Source organism: Myiozetetes cayanensis, unplaced genomic scaffold (genome assembly GCF_022539395.1).
Source record: "Myiozetetes cayanensis isolate MyiCay16 unplaced genomic scaffold, myiCay2020 scf1, whole genome shotgun sequence".
NCBI lineage: Eukaryota > Metazoa > Chordata > Aves > Passeriformes > Tyrannidae > Myiozetetes > Myiozetetes cayanensis.
The window spans coordinates 103204183-103226282 of record NW_026086604.1 but is presented as its reverse complement, the minus strand read 5'-3'; the positions used below and the strand labels follow the sequence as shown (position 1 = coordinate 103226282).

General features: G+C 40.4%; 1 protein-coding gene across 2 annotated transcripts; it reads right to left on the bottom strand.

Moving 5' to 3' along the window:
- Positions 1 to 1347: 1347 nt before the first annotated feature.
- MLH1 (mutL homolog 1) lies at positions 1348 to 21139 on the bottom strand. Of its 2 annotated transcripts, XM_050318654.1 has the most exons (19): positions 21004 to 21139; positions 19443 to 19533; positions 19216 to 19314; positions 18046 to 18119; positions 17138 to 17210; positions 15967 to 16058; positions 14623 to 14665; positions 13954 to 14042; positions 12285 to 12397; positions 11603 to 11696; positions 10905 to 11058; positions 9851 to 10209; positions 8924 to 9072; positions 7600 to 7708; positions 6675 to 6738; positions 5955 to 6119; positions 4952 to 5044; positions 4480 to 4593; positions 1348 to 3963 (listed from the first exon to the last, which is right to left on the bottom strand). In XM_050318654.1, exons 1-19 carry the CDS (start codon positions 21108 to 21110, stop codon positions 3796 to 3798), a joined length of 2250 nt encoding a protein of 749 aa, XP_050174611.1. In that variant the 5' UTR covers positions 21111 to 21139; the 3' UTR covers positions 1348 to 3795. The 2 variants fall into 2 exon arrangements, with proteins under 2 accessions (XP_050174611.1, XP_050174619.1); XM_050318662.1 differs by lacking the exons at positions 11603 to 11696; positions 14623 to 14665; positions 15967 to 16058; ... (3 more) ...; positions 19443 to 19533; positions 21004 to 21139.
- Between the last annotated feature and the right edge of the window lie 961 nt (positions 21140 to 22100).

Below are 22100 nucleotides of genomic sequence, written 5' to 3'. Positions count from 1 at the left end.
GAACTCCCTGGCTTATCAAATGTATTCACTGCCACCAAAAGAAAGAATCGCAAGCAGCAAGACCGACACGGAAATCAACTCTCTGCCTTAAAACCCAACAGAAATAACCCCCCCAAGCCCAAAGCAGAGCTGTGAGGTGCCCCGAGCCCTGTCCGGACCAGAACCATTCACCGGGAGCTGCCCCCCAGCCTCGCAGGCGCCGCCTGGCGGACACGGCCGGGAGCGGCACTGCAGCCGCGCCCCCGCTCCCCACAAACACCTCCAGTGCTCCCAGAGCGCGGATCGGATCGGCAAAGAAAAGTCTCCGATGGCCGCGGAAGGGGCAAAAGAGCGGACGCGCCCCCCGGGCCCCGCTTAAGCCAGGGACGATCTCCTGGAGAGCCTGAAGTTGTGTTTACCACCGCGTGCAGCTTCCCGGGGGGAGAGGAGAGGTCCAGCGGTGCAGCCCCGCAACATCGCCAAGGGCACCGCGGGACCAAGCGGGGCGGGGATGGGACGGGGCGCGGGGGGGAGCGGGAGCGGAGCGGAGCGGGACAGGGTGTGGGGGGAGCGGGACGGGGCGGGGGGTTGAGCAGGAGTGGGATGGGGCGGGAGCGGGACGGGGCTGGGGGGGCAGCGGGAGCAGGAGCGGAGCGGGACAGGGCGGGCGGTGAGCGGGAGCAGGAGAGTCACTGATGGGGAGGGTGTATTCTGGAGGGGACAAAAGGGACATGTTGGGGAGGGAATGGACATTTCGGGGTAAAAACGAGGGCAATCGCTGGTGGACGGGTAGGGAAAATCCCAGCCTGGATAAAATGCATTCTAAAACCCACCTGTGAAATCAGTAGCTTTTCTTCCCGTTGCTCCCCAGATGTTTTCCCTATTTTCTGGTTTTTGGAGAGGAGTGTGGTTTGGCATGGCACAGCCGTGCAAAGCTGTCAGTTTTCCTTAACTGTGCAGAGATGTCAGGATCTGGGATTCCCTGCGGAATGCCCTCAGCTGGGATTTGGCTCCTGCAGACCCTCCCCGGGTGAGCTTTGGTGGGCTCTGATCCTGTGCTGGTCCTTGCACCCTCCTCACTCCTCACTGACTCCAGGAGATTGAATTTAAGAAGAGCTGAATTTAAACTTCAGAAATTTTTATTGCCTTCTATGTCCTTAATGAACTGTATTTCCCCTCTTCTCACAAACTGGAGCACAGAAAGTGCACAGGTGACAGGTAGCTGTTGGTTTGATGGACAAGAGGCCATAACACTGCAGCCTAGGCTAAAGAAGCTGGACTGAAAATACCTCAATTCACTCCCTTGGAGCAATATTCTTAGAGCCTTATTTTGTTGTCTGGTGAATTAACACACATATGGACCAAAAGTTAAGAGGCTGTTCTTTACTCCCACTGCAAACTGACTGAGAATTTATTCCTGGTATTCAAGAACATTAAGCAGCCTCCCCCACCAATCACACCAAAGAAATGGGCTAAAAAGTGATGATTAATTATCTTCGCTTTTACTCCCTGGCCCAGTATATACTTTCACTGCGTAGACTAAATAATAATTAGAGCAGAATTAGAACAATGGTTTGTAGGCAAGAGGGCACCAAAACCACATCTTCTGAGTCCATCTCTATCCTCAACAGCCGTATTCTTACACAGTGCTTACGGTTTAATGAATCAGGTTTTCTGATTTTGAAAAACTGAATCTGTGAACTGTTGGGAACACAGTGGCTGTGTGCACTTTGTAATGTGTCACATTTTCTTTTTATTGGGCTTGAAAATGAGATTTAAGAAGAGACTTGTTTCAAGAAGCAGATTTGAATGAAGAATCTAAAAGGAAAAAAAAACCAGCAAGCTGTTGACCAAACTGATTCCATTAGCTGTTTGTCATGTATCCGTGATGAGCTTAGGAATGTTTTGATTGATGATTTATTGCTATCTCAACTTCAAAATATATTTTGCAAGAAAGATTTCCTGCGTTTTTTACCCATAGGGAGGCAGTTAAACTGCAGCAAGTTGCTTAAAGCTCTGAAATATATAGACTGAAAAAAAAACCTAAAACCAAACTATTTCAGCTTTGTTATGAGCATTTTTCATTTTGTGCAAGGAACTTGGCACTATGTAATCAGGTTTCTATTAAATACCAGAAGGGTGAAAAAATACCAAAAAGGGGAGAAAGTTAACATAACTCGGAATATATTTATGATTTTGGGGGTTATTAGTTTTTTGTGAGAGTTCAGGAACCTGTAGAACAGTGTGATGAGGAGCTCGTGTTTTCACACGGCATGACAGGGCAAATGCTGCCACACTTAACATACAATTTAAGCGTGTCTGTGGTTACTTACAGACACTTCTCACATGTACGTGTCAGAGTCCAGGCTCTCTTGGATGTTCCATGGAGGGAGCTTTTCATGTTTAATCAAATTTACTTATTTGATATATTAGGCCATTATATGTGATTTGGACTTAGGAAAGTGATTCAGCAGTATCACAAAACAAGCACAATGTAGCACGGGCAGGATACAGTGCAATCACAATACAAATGTATTTTCCATTAGCAGTTCCTATATTCTCCACCATCACAGTGCCCCCTCATTGCCAGGAAGTAATGTGGGCTATGCCCAGCTCAAGCCAGGGGCTCACTTCAGATTTCACTTGCTGGGCTGGCTAGCTCAGGAAGACATGATTCTCCAGTTAGTTATGCCATTGACAGGATTCAAAGAGGGGGAACAGAAGGAAGAAGATGCTTTCTGGAGCAGTGTGGTTTTCTGCTATTAAGAACTTCACTCTTTTTAAGCTGCACATCCCAGGCAGGAAATGATCAGCATCTGCACTTGGCACTCCTGAAATATTTGAAGTTACACAGCCCCTGTGTTGAACTTTACTTGAAGCCAGCAAATGCCCATCCAAGAGGAATTATTCTTTTGGACTCATATCAGATGCTCTCCTGTTGCAAACTGCTGCCCTTCAAGAGTATTTCTCAAAGCAAGGCAGGGTGTGGGAGCTTTGCAATTCAAGAGCATTCATGCTTCTGCTTACACCAGAACTGCTTTCAAACGGAACAGAAATCTTTACATTGCAAAACTGAAGCTTGCTTTTGTTTTTGGTTTGGATGCTAGATGCCTCTTGGACTTACTTAGAATAATGCTTTCCTTGTTGGGACACAGCCCTGTATGTAGCAGATCTCCCAAGTCCTGTTCAATAAATTTGAGACAATGAATATTATGTGTGCATGCTCATTTACTATCTGCCAGACCATTTCTATTTTCTGATTCCTTAATTAAAAGGGAAGGGGTTTGCCTTATTTCAGCAAGGGGCCTGAAATATTACAAGACTAACTTCTCTAGTAACACATGATTTTAAGTGCTTTGCAGGTATATTCTCATTGCAGGTACTGCCAGACAACAGTCATAAAACAGGTTACCTGTCTTCTTCTGTTTCACTTTCAAGAAGCAAGCAAAGTTAAAGCACTCACATTTCAATTAAATTTAACTCCATTTTCTTTTACAGTCACTTAACCCAATTAATTTTCTGCAGTAGAAGTTGTATTCTGTTAGCAGATTGGTCAATAGGGAAACTCAGAGCATAAGTGGAGATTTTATTTTAGAAACTTTGATTGGGTTTAGACAAAGCTAAAATGATTCTTTTTATACTTTGATCAACAGAAGGAAAATAGACCATTTGCTGTCATGTTAGTAGTTTAGTATGATACTAAATCCCCTCTTCTTCTTTCCTCCATCAACATTCCAGTTTTATCTTCTACTATATAAACTGAACGTAACAGGAATGGTTCCTATCTAAAAAAAACAGTTGGTAATAACTATTTGCTCAACATCTTTCAAAAACTTTATACAGGTCGGGCAGGTTAGCAAGCTGCAAAATGTTGCCATCTTCTGCGAAGTGTTCAGGAGGCAAAAGATGAGTCCTAAAAGCTTTGTAAAGCACATGTTCCACAGTCCATTTCCATGGTTTTGAACTAGAGTCAGAATCTTCATTCTGAAATACAGGAGAAAAAGGACAAACAAATAAACTGAAGTTCTCTTTTACCAGAGGAGACCATTCCTTAAAAAATTTTATTATGTAAAACTGAAGCAACTGTAAAATTCTGCTAGTATTAGAGAAGTTCATGCTATACAGTCAATTTTAAGGACTGTAAAGTCATTGTAGAATGGGTGAACTCAACAGAATAATTAAGCAGATATTTAGACACAGTCATCTTTAATTTATGCATCCTTATTCTTCTATAGAGATATACCGTAAAAATGTATCCAAAACTCAGAGGCCAAGGACTTTTGTAATAATATTAAGTACACTGCAATGCCCAGAGTTAAAAGGTTCTCTCAATACATGTAACACCTCAGAAAATTTAAGCCACATTATTGCAGAATGTTGTCACACTGCTATTTGATTCACTTCACTGAAAGAGCTGGGATAGAAGTCTACAGCTGAAAGAGCAGAAGTTTCCTACAGGTTGTTAATTGTTCACAGGACTAGTTACAGTATTCTTTGTACCTGAGAGTTTGTTGGGTTGGCTTCATCTATTATATACTGCTTTCTGATGGAGTAGAACATGGAAAGTTCTTTGCTTAGGCTTTCAAAACACTCCTTTTCTTCATCCCAGTTTACCTGTTACAAGAAAAACAAGTCATTTTATAGAATCTGCATAGCAGTCAGAGACTTGATAGAGAGTCTTAATATGGAAAAGTCATAATTATGTATTGGCCATGTTTGTGCTGATAAGGTAAAGGAATAGAACAAAAAAAGTGTAGGAGTGTCGGCTTTTAAATCAAAATACAAGCTCATTCAGTCAGGAGTTAATAATACAGAGGCAAAGCACAACTATTCAGTAACCATAGCAAAAGCATCTGGAAAATGTGACAGTACATTTAAGCTGCACCAGAAACTGCAAAGGAAAGGCTGGAGCTGCTTAAATGTGAAGTTAACAAAGTAATTGTAAATTAATAATATCATTGAGAGAATATACCTCTGTGGCCAATCGAAGGATAAACATGGGCAGTCCTTCCATTGGTGGAACATAGTTGTCTATCAGAAGTGGTAACCCAATAAGATTTCCTTCCTGAAAGGCAACATTGATGCTTCAGTAAAAAAAAAAGTTCTTCCTTGCAGTAAATGCACCAAAACTATCATTTGATATAAGATTGATTCTTCCCAAACTCAGTGAGCCTTAGGAGTACCTGAAGTTTCAAGTTTTTAAAGCCTGATGCCAGGCAGACATTGCAAGAAGAGGGTTAGTGGCATTGTTTAACTTCACAAGGCATGGATTTAACTCACTCGACTAAGGAAAACCTGAATTCAGCCTCTTCCTCTAGCTACACAGATCCCACTTCCCAGGAGAACATCCAAATGAAGTGCCTGGGCTGGATGAAGCTGTTCACTTTTGTATAAAGTAAGGGATGCATTAGGCCACATAAAAAAAAGAGAGAGACATTGAGAACCACGGTGATGCTGCAGCCCAGCCTTGTTCAAGAGCTGGTTAAGCAGCGCACCTGTTGGTTAAGAAATCTGCATTCTAGTTATGGAAGCAATGACTAAATTGTGAATTGCCCAGAGATGCTGTCGAGTCTCTCTCACTGGAGACATTCAAAAACGGTCTGGATGCAATCCTATGCTCTAGGATGACCCTGCTAGAGCAGGGAGGTTGAACCAGATCACTCACTGGGAAAGGGTTCCAACTTACCCATTCTGTTACTTGGTAATTAGTTAAATATAAACTTTGTGTAGCACTCTTCTTAAAGGCAGCATAAATCCTGAGCCTTTTTAATGAAAGGGGTAAGCCACCTAAATTTTACCAGAGTTAGTTCTTGGTGATACTAAGCACTGCAAACAAACTATTGGAGGTATCTGTTACCAAAATGTAGAATCATGGAATCATTTAGGTTGGAAAAGACCTTTAAGATCAAGTCGAACTGTAAACCTAACGCTGCCAAGTCCACCATTCATTTACTGTCAGTAATAGCAGCAGTCACCTCATCAATTTCAAGAGAAAAATAATCCTTCAACATCTCAGTCTTCTGTTTCAGAAACTCCACAATGTACTCAGCAAGCCCTTCTTTTGGGCCATCTTCTTCTGTCCAGCCACTTTCAGGATCCTCTAAAGCAAGCATTGAAAGCTCATATAAAGGAGCTGGCTCCTAAAAATGTACAAGGTAAAACTTTTGTTAACAAACAGAATGGTCTATTGGAAATCTGTAGCTTCTTTCTTCACATACTAACTAATTGCAATATGCCACATATGCCCTGCAGAACAAACAGTTCTGTTTATCATAACCAGTCTAAAAAGGTTTTGATTTCTTTCTGATAGTTCTGTGCCAAGTACCCAATCCTGCCAAGTACTGCGATATTTGCAGGATAAATACTGGCAATCAACACTGTATTTCTGTAGATTGTGTATTCAAATTAATTATTTGTCCTAATGTAATGAGCAACAGCAAAACTTGGTGAATATCTACAACTGGCACTAATAACAAGCACCCAGGATGATAATTTAACAGTGGTAGACACAAGAAATTAAGAGTATTCTACATTCTGTTCTTACTATAAAAGAAACAAAACAACACTCTTGTAGTGGACAATAACCAACTGGACCATGCAAAAAAATCTATGCATTTGTCTGAAGGGACAGACTTCATGTAAATACATTTAAAAAAACCTTTGTTATGTAGGATGTAATGTAAAATTATACTTACAGATAACCTTAAGACTCCAAAGTTTGCAAAGTCGTAAATAAGTATCTGGTAGAAGAGTTCTTGGCTGAATTGAAGCACAAAATTAGTTATATGGACAGGATCACATATCTTCAAGTTACCATAATTAAGAAGGGAACGTAAGAATCATCCCAGAAACATGAGATGTACATATCCAGTCATATTAATAAAGATCTTGCTTTAACTAAAGAGTTTAAAGATTAACATGCACTATCTAGATATTTACATTTAAATTTATTTCTTAGCTTCTGACATCATCAGTCACACTGGTGCAGAAATGTTGCATGCTGAAGCATCCTACCAATATCAGTTTATTCCCTGATAACTTATAAACTTCTTTACTCCTTTGCTGCACTGCAAGAAATGCACAGGAGCTGAGAAATTGATAGACATGTCTATCTCAAGTATATTCTCTGATTTGTTACAAAATTTATGTAGTTGGCCATGTAAGGCTGCATCTGCAAAATTAAAAACTTTGTGTTACAATCATGTCCTGCAGATACTCTTAACCCAACTTGATACAATGTTTTACAGGACTTTTCTGAAGCTTCTGCTTGCTCATCTTTATACTATGCGCTGAGATGATTCTGAATCAGATCGTGATGATGATCATAGATCATGGAGATAGATGATCATAAAGCAAGAAAAAGCCTTTCCCTTCCCACTGTCTGCGAGCAAACAATACAGTAGCTGTCATTTTAATTACACTGATTCCCTGAAACTTCTCCCACGTGTGTCAGAATTGTTTCCACTGTTCCGAACGGAATGCCTAAATCTTTAGCCTCATGACTTTTCGGACAGGCAACAAGAGAGCCGTGTTGTTTTTCCTGTCATTTCCTTCCTTCTTCTAATTAGCTTCATAATTGGTACTTATTTCAGCTGCCAAAAAGTTTAACAGCTTCTTTACCTGAGTTTTGTTGTATTGAGAAGGTACAGTTTTGTCTGATACTGGGCCAGAGCCCACTGTGGACTGACACAGCCAACAAAGGAGTGATCACGTAGCATCTCCTGAAGTTCTGAAAAAATGCAGGGATGGGGAAAAATCAAAAGGATATAATTTCATATTTGCAAGTCTGCCCTCATTTATTCAGTTGACTGCTGTCTTTTTAGCATTAAAGTCGCAGATTATTGTTCAGCCACTACTATATCCCTGCTTCTTCTTATAGGCCTGTCCTACCAATTATTCACATTTTGAAATATTAATAATTTCCATGCACACTCATACTATTAAAGTATCTACGAGAATGGTTATAAAACAGTTATAAAACAAATGCAAATTAAAAAAAAATAAAATTAAAATCCCTGTGTTTGAATAGCTTTCCAAAATTCATTTCCAGCCACAGGAGATTAGTGAAGGAGAACAGATGTACTTCAAAGAAAACTGCAGATTTAAACCAGCTTTGCAACACAATCTAGTACTGTCAGACTGAATTCTGAAACTGTGATAGAATAGGTCCATAATTTTTTTCTTCATATTTTTTTATTTTTCTCTCACAAAGTAAGTTTTTTTAGTATACATAAATGAGAAGGCTGGGAAAGGTATGAGAAGTCAGATTCCATTAAAGAGTTCATTTTAGGCATTCCACAAAGAAAAATTCACTGGTTGCCATCCTTGGGAGCAGTTTCATTACAGAGGTTCAGCACTGCAGTCACAGCATGTACAAAGCACTACACTACCCAAATTCCACTGGAAAAGGTAATGTTGTGAGGAGGGATTTCTTTCTCCTTAAAGTGTCTTACAGGTATTTCTTACACATGTGAAGGCAAGACACAACTTCAGGGAGCTTCACAAGTTCTGTTGTGTATTTTGAGACATTTTTGGATATTTTGTGGCTCAGGGGCAACTCTTTGATTTCAGTATTTAAACAATGACAGTCAGATATGGAATTACTGGCTCAGAATTACCAGTCTTCTGGAAAACATTTTCTGAAGCACAAGTAAAGTGTGAGAACATGCTTTTTAAAGTTCAAGACTTTCAGTAATTTATAAAAAAGTTATTACGAAAACAATTTTTACCATAAAAGAGAAAAATATTTTATCAGTTTCATCATTTCATGTAAGTGGGACAGATACAAATGAAAACGAAAAGCAAAAGCTTTTGTTAAAAGCTTGCTTAGCAGCACAGTGAACTGACTGGGCCTCCTTTTAAATACCTTTTTCCTCAGCAGTTCAAACAATCATATTGAGTTGGTGGAATAAAAATAATCTTGGGAAGTAAAAGGCTTGCTTACTTGCATGTCCCCGGTTACTTATTTCCTCCTGGAGAGTCAATACACTGGTCAAATTGATAATCCTTCTTCTAGGGGTGCAGGCAGCAGTCATCTCTTTTCTGGTGTCATCTTTCTCCATTTCTACATCTGTGTCTTCCCGTGGTCTCTTTCTGCGATACCAAACCAGAAAGAATTAGGTCAATTCTCCTATCACTTAGGCAAAACACAACAACAGATGGGATGCTCAATTCACATGCTGTACGTTAACACAAGGAATGCAGGAAGTTTCCCAGGGATTCCCAGAACAACAGACTATTTTATTTTGCTTCCAAGGCATAATCTGTTAGGAAAAGTTAGTTCAGAATTTTAAGAGAATTTACAACACACTAATACCAATCACATCAGACAACTGTTTAAGTACCAAGCAAACTGGCCTCTAAAGGACATATCAAAAAAATGTTGATATTTCTAATGATTTTTTTTTTCCCATGGTCATTTTTCTGTAATATTGGGGAGGGCAAAATCAAATTCCATCAGACAACTTTGGCCTCTCGTAACAGCTCCTGCAAGAGCTGCAATTTTATCTTCACTAAGGTAATCCCTGCAAAATTCAGTGATGTAGTTTCTCATGTAGTAGGATATGGGGCCTCCAAAGAGAGACAGACCAGTATGACCTGCCTGAACTAATTCTCATTATTTATACTGCTTCCTGTCTTCCAGCATGAATGGAAATCCCATTCCAGTTACAGAATTTATCACAAGTTACGTAATTTACAGTTCGCAGATTAAGTTTAATTTCTCAATAAAATGTCATGAAGAGTTACTCTAGGAAGTGTTTCCCTTCTGGAAAAGCAGAATTCCAAAGAGATCAGAACAATCTACAGTTTCAGGACCATGCTATGAAATAAATAGGTAGCCTTGCACCACCTCAGGAAAGATGAGACTTACCGAGAAGGCACTGACTCAGGAGACAAGTGCCCACTCTCACTCAGCCCTCCAGGCTTCCTTACATCCTCCTGAACATCAACCATTTCAACCAGATCACTGACTTCTTCCATTTCAGCATCCTGTGGTCTGCTTGCAGCCTCTGGAGGTCCTGCATTAACCTCTGTTGTCACTTCAGCGGGGCCTGTGTTTGGGGGTTTGTTCACTGGTTGAAGAAAAGCATCCAATTTCTGCTCTCGGGAATCAGTGCGGACCATCTGATGCGCGTAAACTTTATCACTGGTTCCTTTGGAAACCACAGAAGAGTTGGCTGCTGACTTTACAACCTCACTGGAAGAACAGTCAGCACCTGGAAGCAATGTCTTCATTCAGACAGATGTGAGGAAGTGAAGAGAAGACATTGAACAGCAAGAAAAAAAAACAAAACCAGAAAGATCAGCCACACTTCTCACAGTATCTTACTGCTCAGAGGCAAGTCTGAAACCCCAAAAACACAGTGTCAACCACCTAAACAGGCCACCAGCTTTGCATCTGCTATCCACATAGAGTGAATGTCATCATGTTAGCAGTTAAAATCATTAGTTAACTTTCCTTTGTCTCAAATGAAAAAAATTATCTTAATTCTTATGCTATGTTCTACATAAAGAGATATTAGAAAATCTTCCTGATTTTTTTTCTGGTCAGATTAAAAGTGTTGTCAAATACACAGAACAGTTTCCTCAGTCACATCTTCACATAAACCAGGTCAGAATACAAAATCAATTTACCACATTTGAAGGTCAACATACTTGTAAAATCAAGAAGACCGGTCAGGTACTTGACACAAAAGTATTTAAAATGTTTTCATAGGTTTTTTTCTCTCTTTTGCTGCATTGTTAAGATTGGTATACTACAGCAATTTCATCCCTGAAACAGAGAGCAAAGATCTCAAGGTACCAGTAGAACCACTGATGGTTACCAATCCCTGCATAGATTGTAGTATTGAACAGAGTAAACCATCAGTATCTCTGATGGTTAAAATAGTGCAGAGCTGCAGTCACTTCATACATGTTCTCACCTGAGTGAAGTACATCCTTGAAGAATTAGAGCCCAATAACTTGCTCTCTACATGTTGTTGCACACGCTCTAGAATACTGTCTTCATGAAGAAAATGGACTTCGTGTTTTGTAGGGTGCACGTTCACATCTACATTTTGGGGGGCTATTTCCAGACTGAAAAACATTTTAAAAGAAGTTAACCTAAAATATCCCACGGATGGCTGAGAGAGCACAAATTGGTTCAGTACAAAATTTCTCCAGCTTGGGGGTATTACCCTATGCAAAGAAGTCAAAAAGATTTTGAAACCTTCTAAAGTTACGTTACAGTCTGTTTATTTATATTTGTTTAGTACATTAAAAATAATTAATCTGAAGGACTCTACTCCAAACTCACCAAAATCAGCTTACATAGGTAAGCTTAAACCAATCTCTCTATTTTACAACTACAAACCCCCATTTTTAGAAATATCTTTTACTTGCAGTGTATCATGAATTAATATGAAAGGACTTCAGCTGAATTACAGACATTCACTACTTCTAAAATAAGGCCTGTCTTCTTAAGATTTAATGTGATTTAATTATCTTCTGTCTGGCAATTAATTACCTCAGTGCAGTGCTTAACACTATTATCAGGAACAGAAGTGTCCTTTTAAACCTACTCACCCTAGCTATATCCTACGAGATAGCATTAACAGGCTACTTCTTCCTATTACTTTACCTTAAGTATAGGAATGGGTGGGTACTTTTTGGTAAATAAGCAGCGTACACAGTTTCTATGGCTTTCCGCAAAGCGGCTGACTCTACCAACCGATCTGAAACACAGAACAAAAGGCTATTTCCAAAGAGCCCGACTGAAATACACTGCACAGCGCCCAACTACTCCTTCAGACCAACATCATTCACGCTTGGTGCCTTTAAAGGGTATCTATTATACCCATTTTTCCCCCCGAGGCCTATTTATTCTCCATATAAAACCAGGAAGAGACAGTATTATCTTAGTGTGTTTTTTAAGTCTTTTTTTCCACAAATACCAAAACAACCAAACTATCTTTTCATTATTTCAATACAGTCAAGGTTTGTTGCACCTCATGCCAGGGTTCTTACAGAATGGAGAGATCACTCTGTGTAAGCTGGCAGGACACAATCATAACCTCGATACTCCAAAGCTTAAGTTTCTTTAGGCTCAGTTTTAGCTTCTTTCATTATTTAGAGCGCAAAGCATGATGCACATTGCAAATCTGAAAACACTTAAGGATCTATAATTAATGGAAATACTTATTCTTCAAAATGTGTTTAAGAGGCTTATAAATTTGTAGGTCTGCAGAAAGTTTTGTCCTTCTGATTATTATGTAAGCAACATACAACTGTACAAAATGCTGCCTTTTTTTTTTCAAACTTACGGTTTATGAAGAGTAAAAATATACATTTCTTCACAGAGTAGTTTGCATTCGTGATGTAACCTTTCATTTTAAAGGCCAGATTTGCATCTTCACATCCCACTTCTATCAGTTCTCTATTAAGTTTGACAGAAACAAACATAAGATTAATTCTTCTGTTGATGGAAATTTCAAACAGTACTCACAAGTAGCAATATACTGATTTATATTTTATTTATATCACAGTAATGAAAACATTAAAATTACTTGAGAATTCAAACATTCGTTGCTAGGCCACAATAATTATTTACCTGAACTGAATTGTTTTTGTTTCCTAAGTAAATGTAAACTAGTAATGTTGTATGATTGGAGTCTGTAAAACTACTCACATTAATACCACATCACAGTATTCATAATGTTATAACATATTGATAATTCTAATACGCATTTCTCTGGGTAAGTCATTGACAGTAATAGGACACTTCAAAATTGTCAGCAGCCACGGATGAGCACATTTTTTTCTTGGACTTCTCTGCCTGCTTTCGTAATCTATTATTTCTTGATGGGCTGTTAAGAAGTCATCAAAATGTGAAAACTTCTCTCTTGCTCATGCACACAGATCCTAATATTAACTATTTTCATAACAGTTTTAATAATTTTTATAATTCATTAGTTAAGGAAAATCCATTTTGGCAGTTTGTGAGCACAGCTCTCTAACAAGGCATTATGCCAACTTCTAAATTTAACACAGAAAAGACTATTTCCAATTCAACCTCAATATAGTGAGCACCATTTTTATAATTGATTTTTATCAATGTGTTCATTTTTAGAGTCAAAATAACACCATTTTCAACTGGTAAAATACAATTTTTGCTTGAAAACAAATGACCAAAAGCATTTAAGTTGAAATGGACTGTGCTGAACTGTACAAAGAAAAAGCTGTATCAAAAGAGCATTCGTAGTAGACAAAAACAAATGCTTAAGAAGAATAAAAACAACACCACAAAATTTAATACTAAGCAGCCTCTCTAGTTTGTTGTGCTTCCTAAAGGTGCTTCCATTAAAAGTTACATTCATTATATCTGAAGTGACTTCAGTAACAGAATCAAAGTGACACCCAAGTGTTTGTGGGACAAATCCATTCCATGAACTCTTCACAGTTGAATGTGAGAGAGAGAGTTTTTCCTAAAGTGGCAGATATGTCTTCAAAAGATGATTAGTTTTATTTATTTTTAACTTTTCTGTCTGATTGACATAGCCTTAACTACTCAGCTTTTGTCAAAATAAGAAACCATAAGATTTCAGAAAAACTACTGTGAGTAGCTTTAAAATTTATCAGATAGCAGACTGGTAAGAAGCAATAAGATTTTCATGGCATAGCAAGAGCCTAGGAACTTGTAGAGAACACGGGTTCAGCTTGCTGTTTTCGCACGAGCATGCAGGTAGTTAGATGGTTCCCTTTTAGTGCATTAAAGGAACAACTTTGTGAATTCCCTCTTCCCTTCAGTACAGAAAGAAAAGCTATATGTTCTTGAAGAGAGGGGAGAGCTCTCTTATTGCAGCACTCTCTCTTCCCTGCAATTCACCTCTAAAGAAACAAGAAAACTTAGCATAACCCATCGTCTTTAAAAGAGAAAGGGAGGATGATTCACTAGAAAACTTCATGTCAAAAGTAAACTTGACAACAACATACCTGCTAACAGCATTTCCAAAAATGGATCTAATGTTGTCCACTGTTGAGGCGTTGGATAGGGTTCTAACATCTGACACGGTATCACCTTGCTAAAGAGAAAAAAAATGAGTATCAATCAATTCACATTTCTGGATGAAGTTTTACAAACACTTTATTCTAAACAATAGCATTTCTAAAACAAAGGCACGGAACATAATATCATAATAATGTTTTCATACTCTTATTAATTATTTGTGCTCAAAAAAGCAATAAATGGTAAATGGCACAGGTTTACAAGATTTGCTAGAGCACATCAGACCCATCCAGGCCAGTAATTTCATTTTGGAATATGAGGAACACACACTGTTCATCAGAACATCTACCCCATCCTCTTTCATACAGTAATTTGTAATCAGACTCTTAAGAGAAGCTGAAACAGCTCATAAAGCTAAACCAAAACATAACGCTGACCACATGGAAAATTTCAAGCCCTTGACAAACTTTTCTTGTTTACTTCTAACTGATGTGCTTTCTATCCAAACTGCATCAATGTACAGTTCAACATTTTAGTACATGGGAAGACTCTGTGTGCTATTCCTATTGCAAAGATGCAGTTCAAATTTTCAGATATACATATTATGTATATAAACACAGACACATAGTGAAGTTATAAAGACTTTATCCACACACCTTTTTAAGTGAAAAGCTGATGCCTGAGTTATGGATGGCATACCTGAAAAACAGGTAAACATAAGTCTGCAGTATGTGAGAGAAAAGATTATTTGCCCTGATTGCTGAAAAGCAGCTAGTAATGGGCACAAGCAACTTCACTTCCTGTTAGACAGTGATGCGATTTGAGCCAAACTGAGCTTTTGTAGACTGAACTGTTATAAAAATTAACTTTCTTCTATTTATAACTCACCATATGAAATTCAAGGATCACATTAGCTTAATTCTCAAAATAAAGGATCAACCTCTGTAAACCTGGTTAGTTCAATTTCACTTCATAGGTTTAACTAAATAAAACCAGCAAAATGTCCTCAACTACTATGGAGAAGGATCTCAGTAATGGCCAGCTCGCCCTTCTAACTTCCCCTACCCAGATGGTTCAGCAGCCTGTGGTCCCAGGGCTGAATTCTGATACACCACAGCTGCATAACCTTGGCTCAAACTTCTAGGGAAGTTACTGCATTCTGAGAAACAAACATACCACAGAACCTTGCAAGATGAGAAATGTAAACATGTAGACAGAGAACAGACTGCTGTGACTGGGAATTCAAAAATTCAGGAGGAAAAAAAAACAAACCAAAATTAAATAACAGAAAAATCCTAATGATAAAAACAGAATACCAATGAGCTGGAAGCCTGTAACTCAGCAAGACTTTATATCATGCTGTTCCACACAGCAGCAGGACCTCACCCTCCACCTCCTGACTGAAGTCTGCCTGACTAGTAAAGATTCTGAAATAGCTCATTTGGGAAACAGGCTAACCCCTTGGTGTACAGTCTTGCTACTGTTTGCTACCTTCTGTGTTTTCTGAAAGTGTGAAGCAGTTCTTTCGTTTAGATTGTGTAGATACTGCTTGCAAAGCCTCTGCACACAGCAAAAGATGCAACCAAGGGGCCCAGGAAGGGAACATCCAGCAGCTAAAGCGATATTACTCCTTTTTGTGGATGGGAAATTGCCATTCAGGTGTTTTGAATTCTGCCAATCTCAATGCTCCTGTGCAGTTTTTACATGGATTCTACTCAGCCCAAGTGCATTTAGAGTTCAAGTCTATCACTGCTTCTTTGATGGAATTCTTACAAATAATTAATAGTCACAGATAGAATATGCTGGTTTTCCTCAGGATTTTTCACATCAAATTGGATGGACTGTTATCTGACACTGCACAATAACAAACAGTTAAAAAAGAAAGCCTAACAACAAAACCAACAACAACAAAAAATTACACCAAAAACATACATGCCAGTCCCTCTGAAAAAACCCCACCACAGCAGTATACAAAATTGGAGTTTTCTATTTTAGTTTACCTGCTAACAACTTCTAGTATTTTTGCATATTCTTCATTTGGATTTTTTAAAGCTTTTCTCCTTGTATTTACGTTGTAAAAGAGATCTTCAACCTACAGAGGGAAAGGTCACAATTACAAATAATTTTAAAAATCCTCTCTTACTATATAGTTAATCTAAATCCATTTTATTATTTTTTTAATATATAAATTTTCTGAGAATACTTTAGTTTATGAAGGATCAACATTCAATTTATTCCTTACCTCCTAGATTCACCTAACAAAATGACAATTGAGTGAAAACGCATGCTTTCAAGTATTTTGGTACATCAGTATTTTCACCAATAACAACAACTCCACAGTTCCCTTTAGAGTGAAAGTTATATACCTTCTACCGAAGATGACAATGGATTCCCTGATTCCACCATGTTTTAATGAAATGCTAAAACAGTTGCTGCACTCAAGGCTGTTAATGTAATTAGAGCAGCAACTTAAACTGTACATTTTCACTGTTTATTTAAACAACATGCAAATTATCTTTCTGCTATACTGAGAAAGGCAGAAATTTAAAGTCCAGCTTCTTTTCAAGACACATTATCCTAAACACTGACACGTGAAGCTTGCTGGGTGTATGCTCCATCAGCAGAGACACATCTGCAGATTCCTAGGCCAGACTTCCCCTTCCCACCCTACGCTGTGCAAAATGCACACGCCTTCCCAATCTGAGCTCCTTATTCTTCATAATCCTAATGCCAATTCTAATCCCAATTCACATTCAAGTCTTGCTATGATATATGAAAGATATGACTGGAAAACAAAGCTATGACTGGAAAACAGTGGTTTTGCAGTTTCCTGCGCCAGCCCTCATCTTCTCACTCTGGCTCATACAGCGTAGACCACTGTCCACAGTCCCATCTTTTTGTAAACCCTAACTGTCCACTGACGTTTTCAGCAGTCCAGACGGACTATGAAATACTTCTGATAGCAAATGACTATGCTGTCCTCAGAAGGAAGAAAGAAAGAAGAAAAAAAAATTTACCTTGGTGAAGAAAACAAGACCAAAACAACAACAACAACAAAACAACAACATATTTCACAAGGCGATATTGTAACATATCTTACAATAAAATTCATGCAAGCCCAATAACCAGGGAATAGAAAAGAGACAAGAGAAAACAGGCACAAAAGCTTACTGTGATCTGAGTTCCTTGGTTTCCAGCACAGGGTTTCGGAGGGGCTTTAATTTTTCCATCACTGTACGTAGCTCTAGAAAGAAAATAAAAAGTCATCAAACACATAGATTTAGAGGAGGGCAGACACAGACATACGATGACAATGAAAGAAACAATAGAAATCCCATTATCATCATACTCCTCCCAGCAAAGAACTCGGGCCATTGTGAATCAATCCCTCTCCCCCACGTTTCTGCTAGAGGAAAACTGTTTTCATTGATTTTAAGAGCCATAGGGGCAGTGGGGGAGTAGGAATAATAGAAGTGGAAAAGGGGCAGATAATGGCAGTGTTTTGAAATTGTATTACTGAGACTTTTCCTGTAAAGGCAGGATTATTGCATTTTATCTTTCTTTAGAAAACTAGATATGGCCTAATAACAATTCTTCCACTAGACTTTACACTTTGGTTATACTAACAAGAAATTCTTGACTTTACTGTAAGATCTGTTCCATTCTGACTGTAACAGGACTTTGAGCATAAGAGATTCTGACCCATGTAGGTCTTTCAGCAAGTTATACAGATGCATAGTTTCATACAAACTGTGAAATTTGTATGCTGCCCATGTATATATACAGTCTTTTATCCTGTAATGGAGGTAAAGACAAGTGTTTATCCTACATTATCTGCTGAAGAAGAATCCCCTTTAAGATTCCCTGCCACCCACCCCCAAATATTAAAATGCATTGTTTAGCTAAAGCTTACATTTACAATTTGAAATAAAAATCACTCAAACTACGTTTTCTTACATTCTAGGTCTTTTTTTGTAACTACCCTTACCCTACCCTCCTCCTTAATAAGAGCACTGAAAAGAGATAGATCTGTTCCTTATTCCATGCAGCAGAAGCCACATGGATCATAGGTGGCATACCTGAATGCACACTTTGCATCAGCTGTTTTAGTTGTTACTGTAACGTGGGCAACATGACTGATGCTCGCCAATGCCTAGGGAAAGAGAAAAAGCATCTTTGTAAACCTTGACTCTGGAGAACACTGAGGTGTGTACACACTTCAAACAGCATGGCTTAATTTTGATATGCCACTTGCAAGTAATTAATAAAAACCCTTAGAAGAAAACTGCAGGTCAGTAAAGCTTTAACAAACTTTAATATCTGTAATGCTGACTTTTATCTGGGGACTTTCTTCTGGCCTTTCTAACATTTCATTACCTCTTAAAGTGCAAATGGTTAACCATAAAACTAAAAGAAATTTGCAAATTTATTACACTTGGGCTCTTTTCTTTCTCGTTAACAAAAAAACAGCTGGAAGGTTTTAGCTCTTATTTCTTCATCTTGACCCAAGTTCTTATCTTGACTGTAGGTAGTACTACAGAGTCAGGTAACAATGTTTGTCCTGGAAAACTCAGTGGACAAGTCTGCACAGATGAAACCAGCCTCGGGACCAAATTCCACTGACTGTGGAAAGGATTATGTCGCAAGTGTGCGAGGAGAGGACTTAAGCAGCCTGCCCTCTGGAGCATGTAAGGATCTACACATCTGATTACCGGCAACATACGTATATATCTTGTTCATCTGGTGCAGAAAGCTAAACTCATCCATGACTTCTTCCAGAGGAGCTTAGATACAGCCTATGAGAATATGAAGAACTGGTATATCTGAGGGGTCAGAAATAATAACTTCATCTAATAGCAAAAGCAAAGGAAGACAAATGTACGATTTCAAACATTTAATTTTAAGTGTGGTTTTAGAACAAAAGTCTGACATCAAAGATACACCTTCCACTCAGATCTTTCATTGCCTTTTACCTATAGGTTCCTGAAGAAGCCTTTGAGAAAACAAGCCTTGTTTTACTTAAAAAAAAAAAAAATCTTATTCCAGAAAGCAAGAAGAATACATACCTCTCCCTAGGCATCTATCTAATATTGAAAGACACAAAAAATATATTTTGAACCATATTCACACGGCCGACTTTCAGAAAACAGAAGCTTCTGTAAAGAGTACTGGGAATGAGATAGTATGTACATCCCACTACAGCAGGATAGCAACAATGAACAGTTTCAAAACCTTGATGAAGAGCTCACCTCGCCCCTAAAACCGTATGTAGAAATACTAGCCAAATCTTCAAATTTTTGCAGTTTACTTGTAGTAAATCTCTCACATAGAATGTCCAGATCTTCTTTCTACGTGAAAAGGACAAGCAATAGTCACTTTGCAAGTTTTTCAGGATGAAAAACATTCATAACTTGAAATAACTTTTAAAAGATTGTATTAAACACCAGCATACAGCTGGTCAAGTTTATTTACTTACTCTGATACCACAGCCGTTATCTTGGACCTGGATGAGCTTCAAACCACCTTCTTTAACTATTACCTGGATACTTGTAGATTTAGCATCCAAACTGCAGAAACCAAGAAAGCATTCTAAAGAATAAAGGACTACATGATGATTTAAAATTTATTTTTTCTCACACAGGTGATAAGTTGTTTCTACTCATCACTCATACTAGAATTCATCCTGTTACACGTGAATCTTTACAGTCTCCTTCCTTTTTAACTACAGTGATACGTAATTCTAAATCACCATCCACAATACTAATGAAGAACTTTCAGAAATTTAAAAACTAAGGAGGTACCTAGTCCAATAAGTAGACCTGCTCTCCCCACTACTGAAACCTACTGCAGAATTTGTTGCTTGTTTTCACACAGCTGATGCAGCTCACTATGCCAGACAGAGTTCTGTTTAACATCTTTATTTATGACCTGGACTAGGGGATTAAGTGTACCCTTAGTCAGTTTGTAGATGACACCAAGTTGGGTAGGAGTGTTGAACTTCTGGAGGGCAGGAAGGCTCTAGAGAGGGATCTGGATCAATGGGCCAAGGCCAATCATATGAGGTTCAATAAGGCCAAGTGTTGGGTCCTGGATTTGGGTCACAACAAGCTAGTGGTGCTACAGGCCAAGGGAAGAGTGGCTGGAGGCCCATTGGAAAAGGACCTGAGGGTGGTGGTCAACAGCTGGCTGAACATGAGCCAGCAGTGTGCCCAGCTGATCAAGAATACCAACATCATCCTGGATTGTATCAGGAATAGTGTGGCCAGCAGGACCAGGGAAGTGATTCTACCTCTCTATCTGGCACTGGGGAGGCTGCACCTCAAGTACTGTGTCCACTCTAAGCCCTTCAATACAAGGACATTAAAGTGCTGGACGGAGTCCGGAGAAGGAAAACGAAGCTGGTGAAGAGTCTGGAGCACAAGTGTGATGAGGAACAGCTGAGGGAGCTGGAGGTGTTTAGCCTGGAGAAACAGAGGCTCAAGGGAGACCTTATCGCCCTTTACCTGATGGGAGGTTGTGGCAAGTTGGAGGTTGGTCTCTCCTCCTAAGGAACAAGCAATAGGACAAGAGGAAAGGGCCTCAAGTTGGGCCAGGAGAGGTTTAAACTGGATATTAGGATAAACGTCTTTACGGAAAAGGTTGCCAAGTATTGGAACAGGCTGCCCAGGGAAGCGGTGGAGTCACCACCCCTGGAGGTATTCAAAAGACGTGCAGATGTGCTGCTTAGAGACACGGTTTAGTGGTGGACTGGGCAGTCTTTCAGTGGTCTTAGAGGTCTTTTTCAACCTAAGCTGATCCTATGAATTACTAACTTGGCACTGAAAGCGAACGATTCCCAAGTTTCCCAGACAAGAACAAAGCACACCGAACACAAACGCGGACATCTGGAAGGCAGCTTCCCGGACAGAGCTGCCCCGCCGTGCGCTCGGTACGAGCACAACCCACACGGGCACTGCCCCTCCTGAGCCCCCGAGCCCTCGCCCGCCCCCCGCTACACGCCGCCCCGCACGGCCGGGCCGCGCCCCGCGCGTTATTACCAGTTCTCGATCATCTCCTTGATGGCGTTGGCCGGCCTCTGGATGACCTCGCCGGCCGCGATGCGGTTCACCACGGCCTCATCCAGCCGCCGGATCACGCCGGCCATGGGTGCCGGGACACGCCGCGCGGAGCGGCGCGGGGACGCGCCGGGGGGGCGGGCGGGGTGCCGCGGGGGCGCGCGTTGCGGGCGGGAGCGCGCCCCCTGCCGGCGGGAGGGCGCGGGGAGCGGTGGCCGGGAGCGCGCTGCGGGTGGGCACGGCCCCGAGGGGCGATGCATGTCAGACCCGCGGGTCCTGGTGGAAAACAGGCTGCCCGTGAGCCAGCAGCGTGCCCTTGTGGCCAAGAAGGCCAGCGGGGTCCTGGGGTGCATTAGGAGGAGCGTTGCCACCAGGTCCGAGGGAGGTGATCCTGCCCCTCCGCTCAGCCCTGGTGAGGCCTCACCTGGAGTGCTGTGTCCAGTTCTGGGCTCCTCAGCACAGGAGAGACATGGAGCTCCTGAAGCGGGGCCAGTGGAGGGCAACAAGGATGACTGGGAGAGTGGAGCATTTTCTTATGAGGAAAGGCTGAGGGAGCTGGGCCTGTTCAGCTGTGGGAAGAGATGACTGAGAGAGGACCTCATTAAAGTGTATAAATATCTACAGGGTGGGTGCCAAGGAGATGGAGCCAGGCTCTTCTCAGTGGTGCCAAGCAACAGGATGAGAGGCAATGGGCAGAAACTGACACCCAGGAAGTTCCACCTCAATATGAGGAAGAATTTCTTTACTGTGCAGGTGGCTGAGCACTGGTACAGGTTGCCCAGAGTAGTTGTGGAGTCTCCCTCTCTGGAGATATTCAAGAATCCTCTGGATGCAATCCTGTGCAATGTGCCTTAGGATGGCCCTGCTTGAGCCGGGAGGTCAGACAAGGTGACCTACTGTGATCCCTTCCAACCTTACTCGTTCTGTGATTCTGTGAACCGCTGTGAGCACTGTGGCAGGTGTGTCCGTCGAGGCTGAGCTCTGTGCCTACAGACAGCAGGACACGTTGCACTGAGCGTCTGACTGCCGTATGTGTGCCAATCATAGCATTCTTTCCAGGGTGTCCCTGTATGCATTGT